Source organism: Staurois parvus, unplaced genomic scaffold (assembly GCF_062004578.1).
Source record: "Staurois parvus isolate SC_StPar_1 unplaced genomic scaffold, SC_StPar_1.0 ptg000394l, whole genome shotgun sequence".
Classification (NCBI taxonomy): domain Eukaryota; kingdom Metazoa; phylum Chordata; class Amphibia; order Anura; family Ranidae; genus Staurois; species Staurois parvus.
Window position 1 is genome coordinate 4,984,924 of NW_028318190.1, and position 20,374 is coordinate 5,005,297.

At 43.3% G+C, this 20,374-nt stretch overlaps 1 protein-coding gene across 1 annotated transcript in view; it reads left to right on the top strand.

Moving 5' to 3' along the window:
* LOC149455432 (arf-GAP with SH3 domain, ANK repeat and PH domain-containing protein 3-like) overlaps nucleotides 1-20,374 on the top strand; it is a 103,002-nt gene that overhangs the window by 13,179 nt on the left and 69,449 nt on the right. The window contains exons 2-5 of the mRNA XM_089686280.1: nucleotides 566-638; nucleotides 5,776-5,921; nucleotides 14,049-14,123; nucleotides 14,220-14,269. Of these exons, the coding sequence (XP_089542406.1) occupies nucleotides 566-638; nucleotides 5,776-5,921; nucleotides 14,049-14,123; nucleotides 14,220-14,269 (344 nt within the window). The remainder of the gene's footprint in view (nucleotides 1-565; nucleotides 639-5,775; nucleotides 5,922-14,048; nucleotides 14,124-14,219; nucleotides 14,270-20,374) is intronic.

The following is a 20,374-nucleotide window of genomic DNA, read 5'->3' on the forward strand; positions in this document are numbered from 1 at the left end:
CAGTGAAAATGAGTCTCAAAGGTTTATGTTTTACATTGCGAAATGCACTTTGTACTCATTGTGTCTATTTTGCACTTCATCTTATAGAATAACTCCAATCAAACTGTTTTTTTGGATAGGATGGAAAAGGATTCAAAGCTTTGCCAAGTTTTTACTGTTGTCTGTGTCCCCCTTTGGGGAGATCTAACCTTACAATTGGCCCTCTGGAAGAGAAATTTAAGGGGAACTCTAAAATGTAAAGGTTGTCACTAGAACTGGAATAGAAGGGATATGTTCCAATAGGGACACATGCTCCTGTGATTACTGTCAGAGATGGGATTTCCCTTCATTTTGGGAAGACTTCCACTTTCTTTTTTTTTGCGCAGGAAATGCAGGGAAATCTCCCTGATGAGGATTTGGATAACAATAAAAACCTGACAGACTTTTATCCTTTCTACATTATAGCCAAAACTAAAAGAAAAGTTTTGGCTTTAGTAGCACTTAAATTTAAATAATTTTTGTGACTGTTCCTTCAAACTAACCCTCTTAGTAATCCCGTATTTGCAATTTTCTGTTTTCTTTGTAGAGTTTAGAATCGGATCTCCAAGTTTTGGGTAGAATCCGGAAGAGTGTACGATCCATCTATACAGCGGGTCTCTGTGAGTATCAGATACATATAGGAAGGGTTAACATGCCTTAGGATGGGGTGGTGTAGCAAGCGTATTTCTCAGTTTTGACTTTGAAACATTCAGCACAGCTGCAATATGCATGGCCTCATGCTCACTTTCAATAAATGGCCATGGTTTAGTTAAAGGTGGGAGCAAAGAAGGTACTGTATATATTAGTAATGTTGGCCTGGGTTATGATAACTTTGGAAATGAACATTGATGACATAGTTCCCACTTTAAACTTGTGTGTGTTATTATTATATTATTATACAGGATTTATATAGTGCCAACAGTTTGCTCAGCACTTTACAATAACGGGAGACAATACAGCAACAATACAGTTCAATACAAGATTAGGAGGACCCTGCTCCTTGGAGCTTACAATCTAAGAGTCTTCCTAACCCCTATTTAACGCCCTTTGCACACAGGACTGTCTAGCTGCTATATGTCCCTCCCGGCTTTTTAGGTGCAAAGTCCAGCTCCACTGCCTGCTGCCTGTAATGCACTGTATACACAATCAGAATATCGTACGAAAAATGCCGCTTTTAAAGCGATCGTACGATAATCCGATTGTTAGTACACAGCAATCGTCTGCAAAAATTAGAAGGGAGAAGCACGAAAATTTTTATCGCACGATGCTAGATCTTACAATTTTCGTTTAACCAGTACAGTAGCTGTCCAAAAATACAATAAAAAATACATTACATTCTTCAGAATTTTTATTCCATCCAAGAATTTTCATAACCTCTTCACTTTCGATATGGGACTAGCATGCAGAAAAAACGGAAGATCATTCGTCCGATATTCTGATCATGTATAATGCGGGCCATAGATGGGATGAAAAACGGTTGAAAATCGGCCGGAAAAAAAGATCAGCCGATTTTCAGATCGTTAGTGCGGTAATCGGTCGGCCGTTTTTAGTGATTTTTGACCTTTTGGATTCTCGGCCCTGCTGGAAAATAGTTGGCCAAATTTGTCGTTCTGCCGATTTTCATGGCAATGATGGACAAATCTGCCGATCTTTGACATTTGACAGTGACATGAAAGAAGAAGGAAAAGAAGAAAAGGAAAAAAAGAGAATATGAATGAGAAGAAGAAATAGAATATGAATAAAAAGAAGAAATAGAATAGAAAGAAGAAGAAGAAATAGAAGAAATAGAATATGAAAAAGAAGAAATAGAATATGAAGAAGAAAAAAAAAAAGAATTTCAGTCCGATATTATATTTGACATTTAAAAATATAGCAACATTGTATCTACTTGTATCCGAATAGAAACATCTGTATCTGAAATGGATACAAATAGATACAATGTTGCAACTTTTTCTTCTTCTTCTTCTTCTTTTTCATATTCTATTTCTTATTCTTCATATTCTATTTCTTCTTCTTCTGCATATTCTATTTCTTCTTCTTCTGCATATTCTATATAATTGCTGGCCGTAGACGGGACGAAAATCAGCCGACTTTTTTTTACCAATGGTGGTAACGTCAGCTGATTGAACGACCGATTTTTCGTTTTTCTAAAAAAAAAATGGCCGATTTTCTCCCCGTCTGTGGCCTGCATAAGGGACTTAAAGACTATGGCAGGCTGCAGCTGGATGAATCTAAGCACTGTACTGGGTGATATTCACTTTTATAGCCCTATGTATTCGGGGATGAATTCCTGGAATGCAGGTCTTTAGTGTTCAGGGCATTCGGCCCTGAATGCATAGGGCTCTAAAAATGAGCACCACTTAGTACAGGCAGCGTTCAGCCTTGTTCAGCCGCAACCTTCCATAGACTTTGACTGGCCGAAGGCAGTGGAACTGGACGCCGCAGATGTCCCTTCTGGGCACACTAAAAGACCAAGAGGAACACAAAGCTGGATGAGACCAGCACCAGAAGGGACCTTACAGTTTTAAAGGCGAGTCAGCTCAATATGTACAATGTAGGATAGATTTGAATGTCATGTAAATTTGGTTTGAAGAATCATTCTGCCTATACCATTTTAGTTCTACAGTAACTAGCATGGTATTGGAATCAGACGCTGTCTTCTTTTATGTCTTAGTTATTCTAAAGCAGGTCATAGATGGGGCGAAAACTGTCCGTTTTAAAAAAAAACAACAAAAAAACCCCGAAAAATCGGTTGTTCAATCAGCCGACATTACCACTATTGGTAAAAAAAATCGGCTGGTTTTTGTCCCGTCTACGGCTGGCAAATATAAAAACGGTGTCCCTGCAGAGAGCTCCACTATTATATTTTACATTTAAAAGTATAGCAAAGTTGCAACATTGTATCTATTTGTATCCATTTTGGATACAGATGTTTCTATTCGGATACAAATAGATACAGTTTTTGCAACCGCAATAATTTCTAAATGTCAAATATAATAGCGGAGCTCTCTGCAGGGACACCGCTATTATATTTGACATTTATAAGTATTGCAGTTGCAACATTGTATCTATTTGTATCCGAATAGAAACATCTGTATCCGAAATGGATACAAATAGATACAGGTGTTCTTATTCTTTTTCTTTGTCTTCATCTTCTTCTTCTTTTCCTTCTTCTTGCAGGTCATGGCTCATGCGCATTTTTTTAATCGGTAAAAAGATCGGCTGATTTGCCCATCATTGCTGTGAAAATCGGCCGATCGACAAAATCGGCCGTTTTTTTCCCAACATAACCGATTAAAAAAATGTGTCAAAATCACAAATAACGGCCGACAAATTCACCCACTAACGATCCGAAAATCGTCCGATTATTCTTTCGGACGAATGTTTGGCCAATTTTCGATCCATCTATGGCCTGCTTTACAGCAAGATGTCCCTGCCATAAATCTGGATCTGTTCTTATCCACCTCAGAGTTTTTAGTATTCCTGACCACCTTTTTTTCAGCTCCTACTGTTTTATTTTCTGTAATATGCAATAAAGAAAAAACAAAGTGTAAACCCCTTATAATCAGGAACTCAAGTGCAGCTATAGAGTTCCAACAGGTATAAGAAACTGTGAGTCGGTTTATCTTTCCCGCATCCACCAAATAATGAAATATATTCATTTTGGGTGATCTGACCTTTTAATATCTGTCCTCCTTTTATGCTTGTTAATTCCTAAATCCTATTTACTTTCAAGTTTGATCTTTATCCAGCTGCTGCTGCAACGGTGCGTGAACATTCCCAGGGGCTACTATAAATCTGATGGACAATTGCAGCCAGGAGCATTTTCTGGGGCTTTAGGACCCGTCCACACTATGTGGGTAGAATCCAAAACAAACTGGATTTCTATGTTTTTTGTTTTCTATGTGCCCTTGCAGTAACTGGCATTGATCACGTGCAGGAAAACGGCAGTCCTAAAGCCCCATCAAACGTTTCTGGCTACAATTGTTTCTATGTACCCTGTTCACATTGCAGTGTGGCAGTCATGCTACATTTTTCTGCAGTGCATCGGAGCTCACCTGAAGTCACAGGCTCTTTTTGCTGTGAATAGGAATTAATTAAATGTCCCTTCGACATTTCAATAAAGTTTAAAAAAAGAAAGAAAAAAGGGTAAACAGTGCCTTACAATGTAACTACACAAGGCGCTGCCCACCACTACTGGCACACAACAGTTAGTAGCCTGCACGCTAAAATTGATCATGTGAATTATACCTTAAAATTCATTACGTACATATATATGCATTTAGAAATGCCTTATGTAATCGCAAATTTGTCACTGCCTGTGTGAATGAAGCCTTAGAATGCAGGAGCAATAGAGGAGGGAAAAGGATATAAGTTAAAGTGGTTGTAAACTCTTACATATATGCAGTGAAAGTGACTGGCCTCAGGTGATACACAGAGATTAAACAAATCCTGCTACATAAGTTGTATCTGTTTGTCTGCAGTATTCTCTTTCTGCATCCGTTCAAAGTGCAGAATTTATAAAGCTTGTCTGAGAGTTCAGAACAAAGGGGGGCGGAGAGCTTGAAAGTTGATTGGAGGAAAGGGACACACCTCCTTCACACAGGAACAGAGCTGAGGCTGTCAATCACAGGCTGTGTGTTAAAGCTCACTTCCCTGTCACCTTTTTTCTCTTGGTGTCAAGAAAACTTGTCAGAAATGACTCATGCTAATAGCAGAGGAAAGGGGCAGCAGACAGATATGACACTTAGTGCTCTTAATTGAGATAAGTACACACTATAGAGGGATGTGCTTTGTTCACATTTCATGTTTGAGGTTTACAAACACTTTGAAGTGTTGCTAAACCCACAACAATAAAATCATCCTGTATATGCAGTAAAGCATGCTTGCTATACTCACTGTGGAATCTAAGGGGTTAATCCTCTGCATTGTGTAAAAAGACCATTTGATCCTTTCTTCTCTGTTCCTCCCCTTTTTCAAGTGACCACCTCTTATCTCCAGACTGAACCGTAGGCATGCACATCCTCAGTTTGGTGTGTATTGTTGGAGAGGTTTTTTTTTTATCTTGGGAGAATGCATGTGATCAGCACAGGGCCAATCAGCACTGTCCAGACAGAGGTCAGGGGATTTGCATCCTCCTAGAGCAGAAAGAAAACTCCTCCTACAAGCTTTAGCTAGTGCTCTGCTGGACACTGATAGAAGCCACAAGACTGCTCTAACTGCTGATGAGAAAAGGTATTTAGCAGTTTATATTTACTAAAATAATTGCACTTCCATGTTGTGTGTACTGTGGGAGACCAGATATAGGGAATGCAGGGTCCTGGGTTTAGTAACACTTTAATCTGGCCGTACACTGTTTGGATTTTGGACAGTTCCTGATGAACCAGCTAAAATGTGATCACTGGGTGGCCCTGTCGGCCACCTCCTGCCTGACATCCCTTGATGGACGCAATCGAGCAGTGGCTACGTCCAATCAGATACAGCCATGGTTTGTGTATTTTGACAGCTGGCAGGGCCAGCTGTCAAAATACAATAGCCGCAGCAGGAGTTTCATCCATCAGTGCTATGTAGGGTGCTTGGACGAATCTATTAGATTTCTTCCTTTTAGCCTGCAGGCTGAATGGAAAAAATCTATGTGTATGGCCAGCTTTAAACAACACACTTACTTCTTAGTGCCTCTCCCTTTTCTGGACCTCTCTATGTGTAGTGTGCAGTCACTGTCATGTTAATCATCTTTTGTGTGTTTTCACCCCCTAGCCTTTGTGAATGCTCAGGAGAGCTATGTGGAAGCCTTGCAGTCCCTAGGCTCCAACCAGCTATCGTCAAGCAACCATGAACTGACCACCGGATTTCTGAACTTGTCGGTTCTCTCCAGGGAGCTGTGTGCCCTCTTCAGCAACATGGTGAGAGGGTTTGTGTGGTCTGCCGACACAACCACTGCTCCACCTTCACCTCTCCCTGTACTTCTCACTCCATCAATCTCTTTTTGAAATGTTTCCTTTTGTTCCCCACCCCCAGGCCTTTCTGACTGTACATGATATTGCAGCACTGGCAGAATATTTTCCTCTTCATATGGCTCCAATTAAACACCCAGAGAACTTGTGGGAGTGTGTGTACTGATGTTTAGGGGGTGAGGGAATGAAATAGAAAAAGGGATTTACACCAAAAGAATGTGTTACTAACTCAGAATAGATGTCTGAATACAATATTTCCTTGTAAGGCCTCATTCACATGTGTGATTTGTGCCAGCTGCGACAAGAATTCAGCATATTTCTGCGGATGGATTCTCAGGTGGTCGCAAATACACTGCTCAAAAAAATTAAAGGAACACTTTGAAAACACATCCAATCTCAATGGAGAAAAATATCATGCTAGATATCTATACTGATATGGACTGGGTGTTATGTAATGTGTGCGGAACGTAAGGATGCCCCATCGTTTGATGGAAATGAAAATGATCAGCCTACAGAGGACTGAATTCAAAGACCCCCGAAAATCAAAGTGAAAAAATGATGCAGCAGGCTAGTCCATTTTGCTGAAATTTTATTGCAGCAACTCAAAATGGTACTAAGTAGTTTGTATGGCCCCCACGTGCTTGTATGCATGCCTGACAACATTGGGGCATGCTCCTAATGAGATGACAGATGGTGTCCTGGGGTATTTCTTCACAGATCTTGATCAGGGCATCACTGAGCTCCTGGACAGTCTGAGGTGCAACCTGGCGGTGTCAGATGGACCGAAACAGGATATCCCAGAGGTGTTCTATTGGATTTAGGTCAGGCGAGCGTAGGGCCATTCAATGGTATCAATTCCTTCATTCTCCAAGAACTGCCTGCATACTCTCACCACATGATTCTGGGCATTGTTGTACACCAGGAGGAACCCAGGACCCACTGCACCAGGGTAGGGTCTGACAATGGGTCCAAGGATTTCATCCCGATACCTAATAGCAGTCAGGGTGCCATTGTCTAGCCTGTACAGGTCTGTGCATCTCTCCATAGATATGCCTCCCCAGACCATCACTGATCACCACCAAAACGGTCATGATGAACGATGTTACAGGCCGCATAATGTTCTCCACTGCTTCTTCAGATCCTTTCACGTCTGTCACATTTGCTCAGGGTGAACCTGCTCTCATCTGTGAAAAGCACAGGGTGCCAATGGCAGACCTGCCAATTCTGGTGTTCAATGGCAAATGCCAATTGAGCTCTATGGTGCCGAGCAGTGAGCACAGGGCCCACTAGAGGACGTTGGACCCTCAGGCCACCCTCATAAAGTCTGTTTGGTCAGAAACACTCACACCAGTGGCCTGCTGAAGGTCATTTTGTAGGGCTCTGGCAGTGCTCATCCTGTTCCTCCTTGCGCAAAGGAGCAGATACCGGTCCTGCTGATGGATTAAGCACCTTCTACGGCCCTGTCCAGCTCTCCCAGAGTAACTGACTGTCTCCTGGAATCTCCTCCATGCTCTTGAGTCTGTGTTGGGAGACACAGCAAACCTGGCAATGGCACGTATTGATGTGCCATGCTGGAAGAGTTGGACTGTCTGCGCAACCTCTATAGGGGCCAGGTATCGCGTCATGCTACCAGTAGTGACACTGACCCTAGCCAAAACTAGTGAAAAACAGTCAGGATGAGTAGGGCAAAAATTGTCAGTGGCCTCCACCTGTAAAACCATTCCTGTTTTGGGAGCCGTCTCATTGTTGCCCATCTAGTGTGCCTGTTGTTAATAACACCAAAGCAGCTGAAACTGATTAACAACCTCCTCTGCTACTTAACTGACCAGATTAATATCCCAGGAGTTTAATTGACTTGATGCTATACTCTGATTACAAAGTGTTCCTTTAATTTTTTGGAGCAGTGTAGTTGCGACCTCTTAGCCTGTGCAAAGCAATAACCGTCTGATCATGGATGCAGCTGTCCGAGGCTGTAATTGCATAGATGATCTCCCCTGAACGCAAACAGTTCATCCTGGTCAATCATCCATCCCTAACTGCAGGTAATTGCACCATGTGCGATTAGATCCCAACACCATTACCATCACCACAGCCAATCCCAGGTGCCTGTCTCTGCTCCACGTGTACACCACAAACAAAAAGACTTGCACTCCAGCAACACTGCTGGTATATTTATTTAAAGTGTACTAAAGGCTGAAGGGTTTTTTTTTTTATTACCTTAAAGGAGAAGTACAGCTAAATCTCTTTTGACAGTAATTGACAGTCACTGCTCTCTGCTCAGAGCGGCTGTGAGAATTCAGCGATCAGCAGTCATGTGATCGCTGAGTTCTCACACTTGGAGCCAGCGGGGACCGATGCTGCATCCACCTTGGAAAGTATGATTTGAAAAAAAAAGGAAATCTCTTTTTCAATGCATTAAAGCAGAACAATGGGCAAAATTTTTGCACTTTTGCAAAACTTTTTACATTTTGGATAGAGCAAAGGGTATCAGTGTCCCATTGGGAGATTTACCGCCACTTCCTATCCCACAGTCACACAGGACTTAAAGCAGAGCTCCACTAAAAAGGGGAAGTTCCTCTTTAAGGACTGCTTCCCCGCTCCCCATTAAGGATTGGCACCTTTGGCGGGGGAAGGGGGAGTGGGTACCTGCTTCCACTTCCGGTCCGATTGTCTAGGCGATTGGAAGTGGAAGGTGTCCTCCCTCCCTCCCTCCCTCTAGTCTTTTGGGAGATATGACAGGTCCCAGAAGACTACAGGACCATTCATGAAGCGCAGCGCTACTCGCGCATGCGCAGTGGGTACCCGGCTGTGAAGCCGCAAGCTATCACAACCGGGTGCCCACACTGAAGATGCCGGCCTCCTGGAATACAGGACGGCTGGTGAAACGGGCTGCAGGGGACACACCGCGGGACTAAGAGACAGGTAAGTGGCTGTTTTTTAAAAGTCAACAGCTACAGTTTTTGTAGCTGCTGACGTTTATTGTTTGACAGCGTGAGTAGAACTCCGCTTTAAGGGAATGCATTGGGGACTCTCAGGTCCCCATTGGAAGATTTCTCCTCTATTACTTTTTTGGGGATATTCTTTTACTTTCAATGATAATGGTAAACAGGAGAAATTGAGAGGGTGAATTTCCTTAAAGGGGGCACAGAAAGCAATACAAATTGACAGGTTCTAATCATTCTCCACTCTATCCCAAACTAAAAAAAAGTGTTTCCTTTAGTTATCCAAAAAAACAAAACCAGCAATCTTCATGCTGACTAGGGGTACTGTAACTGTCATTCATTGAGATGCAGCCCTTAGAAGAAATCTTGGTACTGGTAAAGGAAAGCAAAAACAGGGCGCACTCTCTTCGTTCATTACCGCGGTGAAACACGAGTTTATTTAAAAATATAAAAGTGCATACTCACAAACCAAAGGGGACTAAAACAGAGATTAAGTCAGTGGTGATGGTCCAAAGTAACAGGAGACCCTTATTGAGGTAGGCGGACACGTTTCGGGAGACGTAGTCCCTTCTTCAGAGCTAAAGAGCGTGTGCAATTTTAAAGCATGACATGTTGGGTATCTATTTACTCGGCGTAACATCATATTTCATATTTTACAAAAAAACTGGGGTATATATTTTGTTTTTTATTTTTTAATTTTTAAAGTGTTTTTTTTTTTAATTGCATTTGAAAATATATTAATTTTTAAAAATTGTCCATTTGGTTTCAGTTTTCAGCAAGGTGCATCCGGAATTTTTGACTTCAGTTTCAGCACCACTAATTTTAAGGCAGCTATCAAGCAGCACATTCTCTCCTCTTTAACATGTTTCACCTATGAGGGCTTATTCATAGAGATCCGAACACCGGCGGACAGCTACAGCTGTTGTGATCCTGTAATCATTTTGTACAGGTCGTGTGGCCTAAATGCCTGCAACCATCTTTAAATCCAGCTGCAGTAATTGTATGCGTGAATGAGGCCTAAGGGTGCTACGTTTTTATATGTTCAGTAATATGACAAATTCTTTAATACCATGCCACCAAATGAGTTTACATAATCCAAATCCAAATGGGAAGGTTGCTTCTTAATTATCTGATTGTTTTTACAGCTAGATATTGAAAAACACGGTAGAGGACACATATGAACTTATTCAGTAAAACAGTAGCAAAGTTCAAAGAGAGGAAACTTTTAACAACCAGAATACATCTTGTATTAGTATGACTTTAATCTAGATTAGTATGCTAACCACTTGGCTGCCATGTGTATCTGAAATCAGGGGCGGACTGACAACTCATGGGGCCTCTGGGCAATAGGGGATCATGGGGCCCCTGTGTCCTCGCCCACTCCTAAAAAAGCCAATGAAAGGTACCAGGGCATCTCATGGGGCCCCCTACTGACCCCGGGCCCTTGGGCAGTGCCCGAGTTTCCAAATGGTCAGTTTGCCCCTGTCTGAAATATAGGGGAATGAGTTATCCTGAGACAAATAAGTGAACCAAAAACAGCCAAACAGTAAGTCCAAAAAGTACTTTATTCTTGTCCCAAATAACAAGAAAGCAAAACTCAGCCAATTATTTCTGAGGCCCAGCTCTCCCCCCCCATCATCTGGACTTCAAAGTAATGTCACCTCGAAAGGGTTTGAAAGTATTTTTAGATATGACATCTAGGGGAAGATTTACTAAAACTGAAGTAGACAGAATCTGGTGCAGCTGTGCATAGTAACCAATCAGTTTCTAGGTTTTAGTCTGGGTTCACATTGATACGGTGTGGAATTCGCAGCCTTTTCTGTGCGAATTCCGCACCGCATCACAATTGCACCCCGTTCATGCGAACTGCTGCGGGTGTGTATGTTAAACACTTCCTGTCCGGCCCATGTACATAAACGGCCAGACGGGAGCAGTGCAAGAGCGGGTGGCCATTTATAAATGGGCTCCACATTCACTGCCTATGTGCGCTCCCTGGGAGCACGCGGCACCACTGTACAGGACCTCCGTGTGAAGTCCTGATCATGGGATCACCGATTGGCCAATCAGTGATCACATGAGTAGTAGTAAGCAAAATGTCACTTCTGACGTCATTGCTTACTACGTGTGAAATCTGTGAATGATCACAGAGGTCACATGGTACAAGGCTATTCACAACAGCCTTCTACCATGTGACAAGCTGTGACCAATCACAGCTCTCACAGTATTTCTCAATGGCTGCAAGAATGCAGCCAGAGAGAAGGAGAAATTATTGCTTTTACAGCCTTTATGGGTGTAAAAGCAATCAGTGTAAAAGAAGAAAAAAAAAATCATCACCCCCCCCACAAGTAGTACAGTGTCACTCAAAGTTTTCATTCAAAGTGTGATAGCACTGAAAGCTGAAAATTGGCCTGGACTGGACGGGGGTAAAAGTGTCCGGGACTTGAAGTGGTTAAGTTAAAAACACCCCAAAAAACGCGGTGCGATGTGCAGAATCAGATCGCATGGGTGTAAATACCCATGCAATCCGATTCTAGTGCGGACCAAAAAAAGGGTCCTGCGTGTTTTTGGTGCGGATGTGGTGCGGTTTTAGCCACACAAAATGTATGGCTCCAATCGCACCACACACAATTCTCATGTGATTTGCACAGAAATGCGGTGCAGTTCCTGTGCGAATCACATGCGATATACGCGCAACACACAAGTGTGAACCCAGGCTTAATACCAAAGCCTAAATGAACAAGCTGAAGTTAGAAGCTGATTGGTTTCTATGCACAACTGCACCAGAATCTATGTGCTTCAGTTTTAGTAAATCTCCAACTCCCCCCTCCAAGTGTTTCCACCAGCAGTTTTAGCCCTCATGCACACTGGATGTTTTTACAGCTGCTGTTTTTGGCTTTTGATGTTTTTTTCTACAGCTAGTAAACCCCCCTGCAGGGGCGGACTGACAACTCATGGGGGCCCCGGGCAATAGGGGATCATGGGGCCCCTGTGTCCTTGCCCAAATTCAAAAAAGCCTATGAAAAAGGTACCAGGGGCATCTCATGGGGCCCCCCACTGACCCCAGGCCCTCAGGCAGTGCCTGAGTTTCCAAATGGTCAGTCCACCCCTGCCCCCCCAGCATGTTATCCTACAGTGAACGAAATAAGTATTTGATCCCCTGCTGATTTTGAATGTTTGCCCACTCACAAAGAAATGATCGGTCTAAAAATCGAATGGTAGGTGTATTGTAACACTGAGAGACAGAATAGCAACAACAAATTCAAAAGAAATGCATGTCTAACAAATTATGCACTGATTTGCATGTTCATGAGGGAAATAAGTATTTGGTCCCGTATCATTCAGCAGGATTTCTGGCTACTAGGTGTCTTTTATACAGGTAACAAGCTGAGGATCAAATTCTTATTTCCTTCACTGTATGTGTCCATGTGCACATAGACTGTAATCAACGTATTTTGGCAGGGACATTTTTTGGCTGGAGAAAAAACCTAGGACTAGTGGGTTTCTAGAGAAGGTTTTTAGCTGTAAAAACACTCTAACGCTGAAAAACGCAGCAAAACGCGGTAAAACGACACAAACCGGCATTTTTTTTTACAAAAAAAAAACATTTTCTTTGGTCAAAAAAACGCTAAAAACTGCAAATGCAGAAAAACGCCATTAATTGTGGCTAAACGCTAATGCAAAAACGCTAAAAAAAGCTGAAAAACTTATGTTTTTATCGTGACTTTACACAGCTAACATTACCAACGTTATCAAACACATCCAGTGTGCATGAGGGCTTAAGCAGCATGATGCCTCACACTGCATTTACCTGACAGAGGAGTTTTTGGACCCCCGAAACGCATTGGAAGCCTTTTGCTTTCCTGTTGTTCTTTGGGACAACAATACAGGGCTTTTTTGACTCTTGAGACAATTGTTTGGCACTATTTCTGTGTTCACTTATATGCAGATTTCTCAGTTTAGGTGACTCCTTTGTCTTGTGGGGGTCCCCTGCTTTGTGGAGAGCTGCTGGTCTCCAGCCAACCATTCATTGCTTTTTGATGGGTTCAAGTTTTAAGTCCAGTGCCTCATTTCCACCTCTCCCTGCTCAGATGGAAGGCATCCAGTTTACACTGTACATTGCATGCTTCACGCCCAGGGGCAGACTGACCATTTGCAAACTCAGAAACTGCCCGAGGGCCCAGGGTCAGTAGGGGGCCCCATGAGATGCCCCTGGTACATTTTTCATAGGCTTTTGAGTTTGGGTAAGGACACAGGGGTCTCATGATCCCCTATTGCCTGGGGGCCCCATGAGTTGTCAGTCCGCCCTGGTACTGTCAGGTATAGGAATGGAAGTGTTCAGGCCACAAATGAACCCTCTAGCCTCTATTGTGGCCTGCTGTGGTGGTAGTTCTACTACTGGGTACACCTCTACTTGTTATTCTCTTTAGTTGCATAGCATGCCCCCCCCCCCACCTATAGATCTTTAACCACATTTATTTATTTATTTCAGGTACTTATATAGCACCATCAATTTACGCAGTGCTTTACATAGATATTGTACATTCACATCAGTCCCTAACCCTCAAGGAGTGTACAATCTAAGGTCCCTAACTCACATTCATACTAGGGACAATTTTTTAGGACAGGAGCCAATTAACCTACTGGCATGTTTTTGGAGTGTGGGAGGAAACCGGAGTACCTGGAGGAAACCCATGCAGGCACAGGGAGAACATGCAAACTCCAGGCAGGTGGTGCCGTGGTTGGGATTCAAACTAATGACCCTAGTACTGCCAGGCGGAAGTGCTAACCATTTAGCCACTGTGCTGCCCACATTATACTCCGCAGACTTCCTGGCTGTCAGTTCCTGGTTAACAAGAGAATTTGCCTGCTGTAACTCAGCAGCTGCTTGTCAAATCCACATTCTGTCCACATTCTCATCATTGCGCTGATATCAGCATTTCCAGAAGCCCAAACATGCATCTTAAGATGCCAGCAGTTTTGGCAAGCAGCTGTTTGGCTACTAGGAGTCTGCTAACAAAGGACAGACTTAGCCCCGGGAATGCGCTAATTGCTGCTTTTACAAAGTGCACGATCAGGCATATGGAAATGATTTGAAACATGAACTGAGAATTTTCATTTCAATGTAATCTTTTAGATCCAGAACCTGAACAGCATCCTCTCATTTCCTTTGGACTCGTTATTGCGAGTAGATTCAAAAGATGGCCGAATGGTACGTTTAAGGCTCCCTCCTTGTTATATTATTATAAGATCACATTGTGGTTTTCAGTTCTTTGCTTTCCTAACACCTCTTTTTATGTCTGTGCAGGAACTGAGGAAACAGGCAGACAAGAGCTGGAAGGAATGTGAGATAAGAGCGTAAGATTACTGCTTGTTGTAGATTGGCCATGTGTGGTGTGTAGTAGGGGCAAGCAGGAACATGGTACATGATAATAGAAAGTATCAAACATAATATTTGCTGACAAAAACGTGGAGGATTCCAGTTGTGATCTCCTCATTTAGGTCTCTTGCACACAGGATTAAAAAAAAAGACATATTTTGTACTAAGAAAATAAGTAGATAAAAGATGAGCGCTGAAGAACCAATAAAAAACAGCTAGCACAAAAAAAAAAAAAAAAATGAACCCCCCTCATCCACAAAAATGATAAAGTATATAAAGGTGCAGCGCTGAAATCAAATATCATATAGAGTCAATAGATTGAAACATATCATAAATCGTGCTCATATATGTGCTCATAAAATAAGCTGATAAACAAAAAATATTTATATTATGGATAAAAGTCCCAAATCAAGTGTCCTTAGGTATAACAGAAGTTCCTCACTGCTACGGCTGTGATGACCAGCAATTATAAAAGAAGTGACATCCGTGTGACAAAAATCATCCGTGACAATCCTCAAGGAGGAAAACAAAAAAAAATATCATTTTATACTTATTTATTTCAGGCACTTATATAGAGCTGTCAATTTATGCAGCACTTTACATATATTATTTATGGTACTTATATAGTGCTGTCAATTTATGTAGCACTTTACATATATTATTTATCTCAGGTACTTGTATAGTGCTGTCAATTTATGCAGTGCTTTACATATATATTGTACATTCACATCAGTCCCTAACCCTCAAGGGGTGTACAATCTAAGGTCTCTATCTCACATTCATACATACACATACTAGGGGCAATTTAGACAGGAGCCAATTAACCTACTAGCATGTCTTTGGAGTGTGGGAGGAAACTGGAGTACCTGGAGGAAACCCATGCGGGCACAGGGAGAACATGCAAGCTCCAGGCAGGTGGAGCTGTGGCTGGGATTTCAACCAGCAACCCTGGTGCTGCCAGGCAGAAGTGCTAACCATTTAGTCACTGTGTTGCCCCCATATATATATAGTACATTCACATCAGTCCCTAACCCACAAGGGGTGTACAATCTAAGGTCCCTAACTCACATTCATACATACACATACTAGGGACAATTTAGACAGTATCCAATTTACCTATCAGCATGTCTTTGGAGTGTGGAGGAAACCCATGCAGGCACAGGGTGAACATGCTTAGTCCAGGCGAGTGGTGCCATGGATGGGATTCAAACCAACAACCCTAGTACTGCCAGTCGGAAGCGCTTACCATTTAGCTGCTGTGCTGCCCTTGAGTGCAGTAGTTTACACGCATGCATGCGTATACAGTTGTGCTGAAAAGTTTGCACACCCTGGTAGAAATCGTGAAATTTTTGTTACTAAACCCACAACAGTAAAATCAGTCTGTATATGCAGTAAAGCATGCTTGTTATACTCACTGTGGGTTAATCCTCTGTATTGTGTAAAAAGGATGTCTGATTCTATCTTTCTGATCTTCCCCTTCTTCCAGTTCACCCCTCTTATCTCCTGATAAGACATATCGTATGGAGACACTGCACATGCTCAGTTTGGTATGTATTGCTGGAGATGATTTTTATTTTCTTGGGAGAGGGCATGTGATCAGCACAGGACCAATCAGCAATGCTCACAGAGAGGTCAGGGGTTCTGCATCCTCCTAGAGAAAACTCCTCCTACAAGCTTTAACCAGTGCTCTGCTGGACACTGATAGAAGTCAAAAGACTACTCTAACTGCTGATGATAAAAGGTATTTAGCAGTTTATATTTAAAATAATTGCATTTCCATGTTCTGTGTACTGTGAGAGACCAGATATAGTGAATGCAGGGTCCCGGGTTTAGTAACAGTTTAAGAATAGTGATCATATGAAGACATTTAGTATCAAATAGTTGTTTGGCTTCTTTTTTAAATCATAATGATAAGAGAAATCACCCAAATGGCCCTGATCAAAAGTTTACATACCCTGGAATGTTTGGCCTTGGTACAGACACAGAAGTTGACACACACAGGTTAAAATGGCAATTAAAGGTTGATTTCCCACATCTCTGGGAATAAATTTATGAAGAAATAGGCATTTGTTTTTTTTATTGGTAATATTTTAAAACAGAAAATGTTTTTTTCCCAAAAAATTTCTGGTCTTTTTTTGGTTATAATAAAAAATAAAAACCCAGTGGTGATCAAATACCACCAAAAGAAAACTCTTAACTGTGTGAAAAAATGGTATAAATTTCATGTGGGTACAGTGTTGCATGACCGCGCAATTGCCAGTGGTTAATAATTGTCAAAAAAAGACTGCATAGAATAATGTTTCCACCTGAAACCAACTTTCTCTGATGCTTTTCACCACTGCTGGCTTGCTTATTAAACACAGAAAGAAGAGCTGAATTTTGAAGCGTGGCATACATTTTTTTGTATTAATGCTGTCACAGTGCCATTAAATGACAACCGGTCTTGTCACTCCAGTCTCTACAATTCAATGCTAAACAACATGCTGTAACCAATGTGGGCACAGTCCTAACCAAGAGCTGGAACAGTAGCAAATACATGAAAGTGTTACTAAACCCAGGACCCTGCATTCACTATATCTGGTCTCCCACAGTACACAGAACATGGAAATGCAATTATTTTAGTAAATAGAAACTGCTAAATACCTTTTCTCATCAGCAGTATATAGCAGTCTTGTGACTTCTATCAGTGTTCAGCCGACCACATGTTAAAGCTTGTAGGAGGTGTTTTCATTTTGCTCTAGGTAGGATGCAGGACCCCTGACCTGATCACATGCACTCTCCCAAGAAAAATAGCCTCTCTAGCAATGCACACCAAACTGAGCATGTGCAGAGTGACGCCACACCATATGTCCTATCAGAAGATAAAAGGGGGACACTGGAAGAAGGGGAGAATTAGAGAAGTCAGGATCAAACAGCCTTTTTACACAATGCAAAGGAAAAACCCTTCTATTAGTGAATGCTCTGAAGACAAGTTTGCTTCTGTTTCCTGTATAATAAGCGGCATTTGCCACATGATCCCAAATTCATTGAAAGTGGGGTCACCTATAGAGAAGGGACACCATCTGTTAGTTAATGGTTAGCCTGGCACTGGCTGTAGAGTGTTTTAGGGTCACTAAATGTATGGCCTCATGCACATTGGGTATTTTAATTTCTCCTCTGAACGCCTTTTACGTTTAGCAGGAAAAAGCTGCATAAAACATGCACATAAAGCTGCTTGCACACGTGTTTAGGTGTGTCAAGTTTTTGAACGTTTGTGGATTCCATGGGCCCAAATGTTAATGTATTCTAGCCATTGGAATGAAAGAATGCTCAAGCTCTAAAAGCATAACGCCCAGTTATTTTTTTATTTTTTCATGCAGTGGGGCTGTGTCTGCACTGCATGGGTTAACTACTCATTTTGTCTAGGGGCTCAGGGAAAAGCTATACTTACCCCATCCTCCAGAAAACTGTGCTCCCCCATGTCCAGCGGTGGACTGTTCCTGCCATCCTCATGTCTGGAGCAGGTCCGTGGGCTTGATGACACCAGGAACAGCCCATTCACATGACCACTAGCATGCAAGGGGGTGGGAACAGCGGGGATTGGTCTTGCCAGGGCCAGGACATGGTCGTCCAGCGCTCAGGGCGAAGATGCCAAACTGCACCCCCTGGTTCATGATGTGCAAGCTTAGGGAAAAGCTATACTTGCCCCTTCCTCCGATCCTCTGGAAAACTGTGCTCCCCCCACGTCCAGCGGTGGACTTTTCCTGCCGGCCTTGTGTCTGGAGCAGGTCTATGGGCTTGATGACTTCAGAAACAGCCCATTCACAAGACCGCTAGCATTCAGGGTGCAAGGAGTTATGGAGACCAGGCTTGCCAGTGCCAGGACAAAGTCATCCAGCGCCTAGTGCAAAGATGCCAGACTGTGCTCCCCCCGGTTCATGATGTGCAAGCTTAGGGAAAAGCTATACTTACCCCTTCCTCCGATCCTCCGGAAAACTGTGCTCCCCCATGTCCAGCGGTGGACTTTTCCTGCTGTCCTCACATCTGGAGCAGGTCTACGGGTGTGATGACGTCAGGAACAGCCCATTCACAAGACTGCTAGCATGCAGTGGGGAAGGAGCGGCGGGGACCAGTCGTGCCAGGACAAGGTTGTCTAGCGTCTAGGACAAAGATGCCAAACTGCGCCCCCAACCCTCCCCGGTTAACGATGTGCAAGTTTAGGGGATCCTGCGCCCAGCAGTCGCTCGCTTCTCAACATCACTGCCGCTGTCACTACTCCTGTCAGCCTTGTAACAGAAGGAAGGCACCCCCATTCCTGCAGTAAACCTCTGTGCTCAGGGCAGCTACCCCTTGTCCCGGCCCTGGGTCCTGCACTCGAAGAATCATCGGATTAAGTAAGTATATCTCAGTTTAAGATCCCCTAAACAAAAATGAACATTTAATCCATGCAGTGTGGGCACAGCCCCACTGCATGAGAAAATACATCTTTTGGCTGGATCTCTTCTTTAACCACTTGCCAACCGCAGATAGCCGAATGACAGCTTCACCATGGCCGGCCAGTTCTGGGAGGGCGTCATATGACGTCCTCCCAAAAAGCGCGCTCCCCCCGGGGGCAAGCACCTGGAGATCTCCGTGATCACTGTGTCCTACGGACACGTGATCACGTGATGTGGTAAAAGGCCAATCATAGCAGCCTTTTACCACATGATCAGTTGTGTCCAATGACACAGCAGATCACAGGTAAATGCATTTGCCGGTTATCGGCTGCACTTTCCTCACACTGTCACAGCGTGAGGAAAGTACTGCTGATAACCAGCAATTATCAGAGGACTGATTGGAACCGATCATCAGGGCACTGATGATTAGTGCCCACCAGTGCTGCCCACCTGTGCTCAGCAGTGCCACCCACAAGTGTCCAGTGCCACCCACCTGTGCCCATCAGTGCCAAACTGTGCCACCCACCTGTGTCCATCAGTGCCTAGTAGTGCCACCGACCAGTGCCCATCAGTGCCGCCCATCAGTGCTGCCCATCTGTGCTACCCATCAGTGCCACCCACCTGTGCCCATCAGTGCCAAACTGTGCCACCCACCTGTGTCCATCAGTGCCTAGCAGTGCCACCCACCAGTGCCCAGCAGTGCTACCCATCAGTGCCCAGCAGTGCCACCAGTCAGTGCCAAGCAGTGCTGCCAGTCAGTACTGTCTGTCAGTGCCACCCATCAATGCCCCCTATCAGTGCCCAGCAGTGCCGCCTATCAGTGCCCATCATTGTTGCATATCAGTGAAGCATCATCAGTGCCGCCTATAGGTGCCGCTTATCAGTGCCGCCTATCAGTGCCCATATGGGTGCAGTGTTGCATGACCGCGCAGTTGTCATTCAAAGTGCTACAGTGCTAAAAGCTGAAAATAGGCCTGGCCAGGAAGGGAGTATAAGTGCCCAGTAGGCTAGTGGTTAAGCACGTAAAGACGCAATTACACATCAAGCGTTTTTTCTGCCCAAAAGCTCCTCTCTTGAACATGCTGGTGATGATTTTTTTTTTTGCTTGTAAACTAACCTGTTCTAACCCGCCTGTAAATGCGTATGTGTGCATGGCTATCCTAGAGGTGTGTTTACAGGCAGAAAAAAACTCACCAAATGCCCTGTGTGCGTGAGCCATAAAATACAGGCTGGCTTTTAGAAAAGAGGATACAAAGCTTGCGAAGCTTCTGAGACAGGAGATCATGGAGTCCTAACTGTCACTTTCCAAGGGTGATATTTACACAAAACATCCTGTAAAGTAATCTAAAGCAGTTCCTCCCAGCTGAGGCCATAAAAATGAACTCACCCAAGAAATGTTATTAGAGTGGAAAGGTGCGGAAAACGTCCAATAGAAAAATTATTTGCTTTTTGTTTAAGATGTCATTTCAGGCGTATTGACCCCTTTGAAAAATTTCTAATGGTTGTTTGCACCTTCTGAAAGGTTACATTTCAGTTCTGGATAGTTTTCCAGTGCCCTGCTTATGACCACAGATTTGTTTGTGTAGGCTTTTCTATATAGCATAAAAAAACAAAAATGTATATGTAGCTGGTATCTGAAACAGAGAAGAATTGGTGTGCCTCCTTAAC